The sequence below is a fragment of the Panicum virgatum genome, chromosome 3K, assembly GCF_016808335.1.
Source record: "Panicum virgatum strain AP13 chromosome 3K, P.virgatum_v5, whole genome shotgun sequence".
Classification (NCBI taxonomy): Eukaryota; Viridiplantae; Streptophyta; class Magnoliopsida; order Poales; family Poaceae; genus Panicum; species Panicum virgatum.
Genome location: NC_053138.1, coordinates 35,360,323 through 35,370,423, shown reverse-complemented (window position 1 = coordinate 35,370,423; position 10,101 = coordinate 35,360,323). Strand labels below are relative to the sequence as shown.

Genomic DNA, 10,101 nt, shown 5'->3' with positions numbered 1-10,101 from the left:
GATAAGAAATTTTGAGCAAAACAGCTTCACACAACTTCAGTAGGACAAGTTCTTGACCAAGTAAGTTCTCGATCAGATAAAAGCAATTGCAGGGGATTCTATTCTCAACAGTCCACGGAAGCCGAAGATGGAGAAGCAGGTTCGTACGCATCGTGTCCGGATGTAGGAAGAATCAACGGCCGTCGCTGTCCGCGTCAGCTGGTCGGCTAGCCCGAGAAACAAAGAAGCCCAAACGCAACCTTGCTCTGTTTGGTTTAATTTAGCATAAGTAGTACAAAAATTTTGACCAATAATTAGAAGTATTAAATAAAAATAATTTATAAAACTAACTCCAAAGCCCTGTGCTACTTCGCGAAACGAACCTAATGAGGTCTTTGACTGCACGATTAGTGGATGGCTACTGTAGTATCACTGTAGCCAATCATCGATTAATTACTATCATTAGATTTGTCGTGAAAAATTACACCTATCCGTGAAAAAAATTTACAAATAAACTTCGTTTAGTATTTCATGCATGTAAAAATTTTTTGTCGGGAATTATGTGCTATGGTATGAAAGGGAAAACCAAACAGACCCTTGCCTGCCGCCACCGCTGCGCCAAATCAATCAACCAACTCTGATTCATCCGCCTTTCGATGTCTCCTTCCTCTTGGCTTCTTCCTTCTTACCTCCACCGAGACCGCATCCACCTGGTCGTGCCTTTCCCCCAACGAAATCCCCCTCTCCCGAGTCCCGACTCACCTGATTATTACTTCTGGGTTTCTTGATATGGAGCAGCTCGCCGCTTGCGCCCCGCCGCCGGCGATGGCGCCGGTTGCCGTTGCTTGGTCCGTCGTCCCAGTGGACTTCACGGTCGTCAAGAAGGGGCCCGAGATGGCGATGCACGACGCGACCGGCGGCCTCGCGTTCCGCGTCGCGGGCGGCGGCGCCGGTGGCACGGCTCTCTTCGACGCCGCAGGGGGTGTTCTGGTCACCATCAGGACCAGCGGCCAGGTGATTATCAGCTTCTTGGTTCTTGATTCAGTGCTTAGCGTGCTCCATGATTGTGGATAGAGGATAGATTGATTGGGTTTCTTGGACCTATTCCTGAATGAAGTTGTTCAGAAATAGAAAACTCGAATAGGGGTACCCAAGGAGAGGTTTATTAGGATGTCCAAGATTGGAACACATCGGAGGAAAACGTGACAGCAGTAATCACTACTGAAAATTAGTGTGGTGGTTTTCGCTTTGCATGTACTTATGCCTGGTTATCTTCAATTGTACTGCAAAGTGTTACTCTTGGTGGTGACTTTAGTATAGATCAATGGGGTTCTGCAGTAGTATTGTGATTTAACAAATGGGTGGTATTGTGAAAAAAAATCGAACATTGGGTTATGCTGAACGAGTGTAGCTTGGAGTCTTGCGCATAATCTGACCCAGTGCCCTCCTGAATCTAAGGGGGATGTTGCAACTCAACCAAGTTTGCAATGTGAATCAGTGCTGAACATATCTTAAACTTGGGATGCATCCGGAATTGTTAGGGATAGTGTAACAGCCACAAAACCCTAAACTGTACACTTTACTGTTTGAAAAATATGAAGTTTCAGAGCATAAACTGCCATTGCCATAGAAGACATATAAGAAAAAGGGAAACGCACTTAGTACATCGTGGCAATCCCCAACATATATGGTTTTCTAAGCAGAATGTTAATGTGGGATGCATGGCAGATTCCTTAAAATTGTAACTCATCTTTTCTATCCTTAGAGGATGATGATGTTTGGTCATGGAGATCACCTTTTACTTCGCAGTCCTTAGCAATATTACCATGGTTTTACTTCGCAGTCCTTAGCAATATTACCATGGTTCCTCGTTATGATATATTCTTTTTAGGTGGAGGAAACTTTATTCCAATAAATATTATAATATATACTTGTAATGGTAATTATAATGATACCTCATAATAAGAAAAATCTAATGGCATTATTTTCATGTGGCCAATTCATGCACTTTTCGATATGCACATTCAAAGTTTCATGAAGTTGACTGCATGGACACATGGGCTAATATAGTTCTAAGTATCACATTTCTCCTTATTTGTATAGGGCGAGTGGCAAGCATTCAGTGGAAGCAGTTTGGAACAGAGACACATCATTTTCAGTGCAAAAGTTATATCTACTTCTTCAAGTCGAAAGGAGGTACATGTATTCATCCCACCAAGAAGCAGTTTTGAAGATCCAAAACCAAGCTATAGGCTCTTAGGAAGTACATTCCGAAGAGCATGCACTATAATAAAGGGGGACTCCATCGTTGCTCAGGTAATATCGAACAACTGTGTTAACAAGATTCAATAAATGTTCCTTGCAAGTAAATTTAATGTTTATTTTTTCTCGAACATGAACTTTAGTGTTTATGTCAGAAGTATTATTTAAAAAGTTTAGCCTTGAACAAATTTTGTTCTGTCAGCTTATAACAACAATTGTGAATTGTTTCTTTTTGCAGACAAATCTCTTGTATAAACTCAAGAAGACCATATATTCACGGCGTAAGTTCAGAGTGACTATATACCCTGGAAATGATAACATCCTCGTCATGGCAATGATTATGACCTTCTTTGTAGAAAAATGACTTTAGATATAAATGCGTACTGTGGCTTGAGAAAACTGACGACCAACTCTGCCACCCATAAATCACATTCATGTATAGTTTCTCTGATTCTGGATGATTTATTTCTTTTCAATTTTTATGTCACCCGCCATATGCTCTTACACTAACTGCTTTAACCATTTCTTTTCAATTTTTATGTCACCCACCATAGTTTAAATGTGTAGTTTTCTGTTTCTGTTTGGCTAGCTATTGCTAAGTAACAATGATGTGGCACTTTGACTATTTCTTTCCACACTTACTACCAGCATCAACGTGACTTTCTTACTAAACTCGGGCTTTACCTTCTGTCAAGAATAATAGTCTTTGTTATACAGCACAGCATCCATAGTCCTTTACTATAGTCATTTTCAAAGCATCGGATTAAGAGTGTTTGATAAAGTTAGGACTTAGCAAGCACTCTCGTGGGCTGGTGGCGATTGGAGTGCAGCTCTCAGTCAGCCAACCCGGGGATCAAGTGTTGCATCCTCTTAATATCAGGAGGGAGAGGGGGGGGGGGGGTTGTTTCTGCCCTTCCTGTCAATATTTTTTTTTTTGGGGTAAAAGTAAGGACTTCACACCTTCACATCTCCGAATCATACAAGACTTTCTGTACTATATACACGTCTGCACTAGGTTCGGCCCAGCATCTATAACACAATGTTGCTTTTTAATTACTAGTTCCAAATGTGTCTATTAATTTTGTTGTTTCTATTGTTAGCCATGTCTTCTAGAAAATTCCATCTGGTTATCAAAAGCGTCAAAAGAAACAAAGGGTAGATGAACTAATTCAATCTCAGAAAGGGGCAATGGAAAGATTTATTAGAAAGGAACCACAAGTTTCTCCTCCTCTTAATCAGACACTTGATCAGGGCATTGCACTAAATACTAGTAGTGAATAGGTATGATAATTCTTGAAATATCTTGTTTACATGCACTATGTTATAACATATATGTCTTTTTATAGTAGTTATTACTAGGCTACTAGGGCCCCAATTCATAGTTTCGCACAGGGCCTCCGGATTGCCCTGCCCCCGCTTGTTTTATCCTGTTGCCTGCAGCTATTTCTATGCTCAAGATGTGGGTGATATTTAGCAGAAATGCTATTGTGGCCAGTTTCAGATTTCCATGTGAGGACATAAGAATGTTCTTAGCCTCTTGAAATGCGCGTGGTACAGAATGAAATGAAATGAATAGACCAGTCTGTTCACTTATGCCGTTATGCGCTATGCTTCTGGTTTCTTTCTGTATCTACCTGGACAGGGATATGCATTGACGGAGTATGCACAATCATTTGAAAGCACAAAATACCAGATTTTTGATTAATTTGGGGTTTTCGCTGTCCTGTTTATCTGTCTCAAGATTGTAATATGCTTATCAGTTTCGAACTTTCGATGAAGAAGATATCTTCTTTGTTTTGAATAAAATCGCTAGTGAGCATTCATTGTACTTTTGATGTTTCAGATTTTCAGTAGTGAGACATCCTTCGATGCTTTCACTGAACTGAACTCTGCTACTGGTAGTACTGCTTGAGAGAATTCCGGTCCATGTAACCAGCTTCTCGGCGGTTGCAGGCCTGCAGGGGATGAGGAGGCAGCCGGCGAAACTGATTGGGGGAACTTAGACAACGATTGCACAAGCTCACATGCTCACAAATGTAGCTATCTGGTTGGCGAGATTGGGAATGTGTTTAAGCTGGTGGGCGGTGGCACAAGTCATGGCACGGCAGGGAAGGCGCTGAAACAGCACCCAGCAATCTCCAAGCCTCCAAGGACATCCAAGGATACAACAATCCTGTAGCTTTCAGGACAGCCCAGCTCAAAGAAGAAGGGCATGCAGAACAATGATCAAGCGTGCTCGGGTGACGTAGTTTTTGCTGCCAAACTTTGGCGGCCGCCATTGATCCCTATCCTCATTGGAGCTCAACCAAGTAGCGGCCGGAGAAGGACGGCACAAGTGTCCACGAAACCACGGACCTGATCCCTGAATTCCTGGCACAATTCCGCTCCTAGGATTCAGACATTGTCAGTTCAGCCACAATGCGGGCAGGCACCTGTTCCTTTCGGTGCTGCGCGGAAATGACACACAAGGATCGCGCTCAGAATCACAAAGTTTTCAGTGGATGATTTTGTCAGCCACCAGAAACCGAGAGCCATGTTTCAGTTCTTCCTCCGTGTGGACTTCCACAACGCCGAGAATCTCCTTTGGGGGCGATGCACGCTCCACACGATCAAAAGGGAAATCTCCAAAGCATTTCTGCCACCATGGATATTGACCCATTATTATAAAAGAAAATCTGGTGTGCAGATCTCGCTGCACCAAAAGGTAGATCTCGCCCGGGAGATTTGGTGAGGTCTGCCTGGCCACTTTGGCTCAAGCACCATTGCGCAGTTTCCCAGATCTTTTTTTTTTTCTTTTGAGGGACAGTTTCCCAGATCTGGAAGCAACCCCGATTGCTGCTGGGGATTTTAGGCCCGGCACAGCGCCATCGGGTACGTGCTGCTGCAGCGCGGGTAGACATGATCTGCCACTGTGATAGGGTGCAGGCAGTGGATCCAACAGACATGCTGCAGGAGGACCACACCCTCTGAAGGAGATGGCAATCCATTTCATGGGCATTATTTCACCAGGACCACTGGGGTATTAGTAGGTGTGAGATCCAGAGCAATTAGAGAGGGTCAACAGAGAGGGATGGTGGTGCCACGCATCCATTATTTTTTCAGGGTATCCGGTCCATGGTTGTTGTGGAGGCATGAAATTCAAAAGGCATGCCTCCGAGGGTCAATTTAAAACTGGGATCACCGCGGTACACCTTGAAGTCAATTGATTACCCAGACAAGTGCCTTTATGCTTTATTGAAAAAGATTATCACATGTACTACAAATATACAAGGTGGCCCCAAAATAGAACAATGGGGTACAGTATGTGTGGCTACTGGCAGTTGAAAGCACATTGAGGATAATTTGACAACACATTGGCTTCAGGATTTGTGCAGTTTTCATTTCAGAGAGCATAAAAGCGCTTCCGAATGCAGAGCTTCGAGAAGTAGATTTCCGGAGTTCATCTGGCCCGACTGAAATGTGCACGCATCATGTATGGACTCTCATGTTGTAATGTGGAAATTAATTATGATGAGTGCTGTGAACTGCTCAAATCTTTGCATCTCGATCGGCTTCGCGTGCACCCAGCCCTGAAGATGAAGACTGTAACCAAATCAATGTTCAGTGTCGGGAAACCACTCCTTTCAGCTTAGATAAAAGCGATAGCAACTCAGGATATCAAGATGAACACTTCAACTTTTTCTGCAATGTTGTACTATTCATGGAGGGAAGGATAGCAACGGCACCCTTTCACAGCTACTGTTGTTTGTACGGCAGAAACGCATAGGATATATGCCAAGTGCGCCTTCCCGTCAGCTGGTTGATGCCGACACCATGTCGATCGACGATGAGATGGGGCTCCTGATATCTGAGACAGACGAACGAGAGAGCACAACGCCATGCCCATCACAAGCAGTCCTTCGACCGAGCATGATTAAATTTGAGAACAATCATGTCATTCCAGCCGACAATATTTTCTCCTCTCCCCCCTGCTGTAAATCTAAATATGTACAAACTTCACATATTAATACAATGTTCAGGCTGGCTTCTTGCCTGCCGTAGACCCCTTCAAAAAAAAAATACAGAGTAGAAATAGTGTGTTTACCAGCATATTCCGCTGATCGCCTGCGTTTCGCTGCGAAAATGACGCCATGACATTTCAGTACTCAGGGAGTTGGTGCGGATAAAATCAAATCAAACAAATCCAATATAATCCAAAAGTTAATTTCAAGCACAGCTGAAGATGAAGCAAAAAGCCAAAAGAGTAGTCCGGACTGAAGTGTACAGCTTGGTCCTCCCTTGAGAAAACACTGATGAATTCTTGAGTAAAGATAAAATAAATATGGCACTGAAACACTATAGGGTCACCGAGATTAAGCAATAATGAGGAAACCAGAGATGAGAGAGACATACAAGAAGATCCAAGATATGAGCATGGATCCTAGCTTGCCAAGTGAGAACCGCTGATGAGAGGAACCGCCTGCACCTCACTCTGATCCGGTGATGACTGATGAGGCTTACCACACCCGGCGAGGTGAGGCATGCCGAGACGGTTTATGCTCGGTGGAGAAGATGGGCACATGAAGAACCATCCATCCATGGATCCATGCATCCATCCTTAAACGTTTGGTGAGCAGCCCAGAGGAGGAGCATGGAGCGGCATTGGATGGTAATGCACGTGCCCTGCTTCTCCACCATGCACAGCCACCGTCTATCTCTCTCTCTCTTATCTATCTCCATGGCGAGGAGGGAGCCAAAACCTGGGCAGCTGGCTGCCGCTAGTAGCTCGGAATGGATTCCATCCCCTTGCTTGTTATTTTTATAGGCCAGCTGAGGGTTTGTTTCACTCTCCGATCCCGTTTGTGCTACTATAATAAGGCCGGAATTGAAGCCCTCTCTCCGTCCGTCTCTGGCTGGCCTGTCTGATGCCACAGGAGTAGCCAATGATACGCACCCACGCGTGGCCAGCCGGTCACTCCCTGTAGCTGCGAGGGTTGTTGTGTGCTTGATGCTAAGAGCGCCGCAGAGTGTCGGTGTAGGGTTTCATTTACTGACCGGACCGGCTAAACCGCCGGGGTCCGATACCGGTATACCGGTCCGGTTTGGCCAGAAACCGGTCGGTACCGGTCGAATTCAAATTTGAATCTAAAAAACTCAGTTCAACCGGTTCGTATCGGTATACCGGCCGGTTAGACTGGTTTACCGGCCGGTTTGACTGGTTTGAATTCAAATCCAAATTTAAAATCGCATGCGTAACCGGTTTGGAACGGTATACCGGCCGGTTTGACCGGTTTACCAAGTGGCCTTAATGGGCCGTCTCATTTTTTTCCTTTTCTTTTTTGGTTTAACTTTAAATGCCCGAAAAGTTTGTTAAACGAACGAATTTTTGAGAAAATTTGACACCATTAGATTCGTCGCACCTTGAAGTATTTTTAGGAATTTTTTATGAATTTTTCATTTTTTTGAATTCAAATTTGAATTTTGAATTTGGGCCGGTTTAGTACCGGCCCAAACCGAAACCGGACCGGACCGGCAAACCGGACCGGTTCCCACCGGTTTTGTAAACCGTGTGTCGGTGTCGGACCGCTATGTCAAATCAGAATCATCAGTGCAATTCCTCGCATCTGCATTTTCCCCGACAACAGTCTGCTACTCCCGCTCCTATATTATCTTCATAACAAATAACAACCCACACGGTCTCGTCAGAAAAACGAAAATTTGGCGGCTGCTTTCTTTGCAAACTTCTATATCTTTGAAAAGTCCAATAATGCAAAACAGGAGGTGGAATGTTAATTGTTCGAGGACAGTGCCGCCGGCCGCTCTACAACGCCAGTATCCATGCTGTACTGGCGACGCATGACACTCTGGACTGGAGGTCAGCACTAGCTTGTGCCCTCGAGCCTCTGCGATTTGTTTGATTTCGAGCAAAACAAATGCACTGCCGGTTTTTTAAACTTGATTCCGGCCCGTGTACTTCCAGAGTGCGATCGACAGCGAGATTGGCAGGCAGCCAGGCAGGCACCATTGGGATCATCGATTGGTGCACCAGCCCGTGTGCCATCGGTGGCCATACCAAGTTGACACCGCACGCGCTGTGGGAAGGGGCCGGGGGAGGGCCAGACGCGGTGGTGGTGGTGGTGCCGTTGGTGCGGGGTCGGGGGATACACCGGCGCTGCACGACCCAGGCCGGCCGCGGTTGGGGTCCAGGACAGCAGATACATATAATTCCAGCCACATTTCCCGCCGGCCCCGATCGCCACAAGATGCAGCGCGCGCGTGCTTCGTCCCAGCACTACCACAGCACGCTGCCCGCTTCCCGCTGCCGCCCTGAGTCCGGGCGACGCTTAGCTTGTGGTCAGAAATCAGAACAGATTCACTCCCTGTTCAAGCTAGGATAGATCAGATTGGCACACAGGCACTGGCAGAGTGGGTGTGGAGTGTGAATCGCGGAAGTGGCTGCCTTGGCGCGTCCGGCGATCAAAAGCGGCTTTCGGCAAATACACTCTGGCCCAGCATCATACGTACGCTTGCTTTGACCGCGCCAAACTAAAATTCAGTATCTCAAATAATGTAATGCATATACGACGATGCATAACTATAGTTATATAATAATAACTTTGGTTCCATTTCGCAACAACCGCACGTGGACGTGGATAATACAAAACTATGCCTTCCACGAACGGCTTTTGATCCGGATTAATCAATCATCACCCCTCCACATCCACATGCGCGCTCCACTCGGCTCCTGCGCGCTGACAATGTTTCAGCTGTATGTGATGGCCTGATGGGGCTAGCGCGCGCGTCGTATAGCATCAGCCGCCACTAGTATTTTTAAAATTTTCAATATGTTTTATTTGGGCATATATATAGCCAGGTAGGTTATAGTGATGATGAAGTTAGAATTGTATATGTGCATGAAAAGACCATTCCAGCTTTGACCAACATTACGTCGATCCCATGTAATTAAAAAGATGGAGCTCTTAATTAAGTACACACTTTGAGTGATTTCTGAGGAGAAAACGACTTAGTGCTGCAATAATCCTGCAATATGACTGAGTGCTGCAATAATCCTGCAACATGTAGCCCTTTAGGGGCAGTGGGGGAGAGGAGGTCCAAGGGCCTGTGCGAAACAATGGACCAAGGTCCTATTGGCGTAGTGCAGCAACCCGAATACCAAGCAACAACACCTGACAAACACAATTTGCCGTGCGAAAGGAGACGACAAGCGATACGCCTACGACGATTCATCTTATAGGAGCTATTTGGGCCACATTTTGCCATAAATTGGGACAACAATCAACTAAATTAAAGTCTCTACATAATTATACTTAATGTATACCTTGTATTTTGAGGGCCCTTCGAATTGGGGGCCCTGTGCACAGCCCTCACGGGCCCAAAAATGGGCCTCAGACAAGGGACAAGCGGCAAGGGAGAGGGGGAGGAGGGGCGACAGGAGAGGAGTAGAGGGGGAGGGAAGAGGATATGAGGGAGGTGGGAAGGGGAGGAACGGCAGGCGGAGAGAAATGAGACGGAGATGAGCGAGGGGGAGAGGGTAATGAGTGTTGACCCCCTCACCATTGGTTCATACTATGAACCGGTGGTGATGTCCATTATCATCCCTAGTGATAGACGAACCGGCGGTGATAGAGCTTTTAGGATGTTTCATAGTAGTATAACAGTAGTGACGATACTGTTGGAATTATGGGCTTGGACCATTTATTCTAATCAATACAATAAAAGAATTTAAAGCCCACTATTAAATGCTAGGGAATCAATTGCTTAATTCCGTACCGGGATTTAAGGAGGATCTCAACCGACTTAAAGGATGGACTTCATGTACACCACTTGTGAAGCCGGTAAGAGGAGGTCGGTGAACCACAC

General features: G+C 45.5%; 1 protein-coding gene and 1 long non-coding RNA gene across 2 annotated transcripts; one reads left to right on the top strand and one right to left on the bottom strand.

Annotated features, from left to right (window-relative positions):
- Positions 1-578: 578 nt before the first annotated feature.
- On the top strand, positions 579-2,866 carry LOC120699089 (protein LURP-one-related 7-like). Its single transcript, XM_039982953.1, has 3 exons — positions 579-993; positions 2,083-2,295; positions 2,480-2,866. Exons 1-3 carry the CDS (start codon positions 769-771, stop codon positions 2,603-2,605), a joined length of 564 nt encoding a protein of 187 aa, XP_039838887.1. The 5' UTR covers positions 579-768; the 3' UTR covers positions 2,606-2,866.
- Positions 2,867-5,447: 2,581 nt separating this feature from the next.
- On the bottom strand, positions 5,448-7,062 carry LOC120699090. The gene is made up of 2 exons (XR_005685213.1): positions 6,326-7,062; positions 5,448-6,220 (listed from the first exon to the last, which is right to left on the bottom strand). It is a non-coding gene; the product is annotated as an uncharacterized LOC120699090 (long non-coding RNA).
- Positions 7,063-10,101: the final 3,039 nt, after the last annotated feature.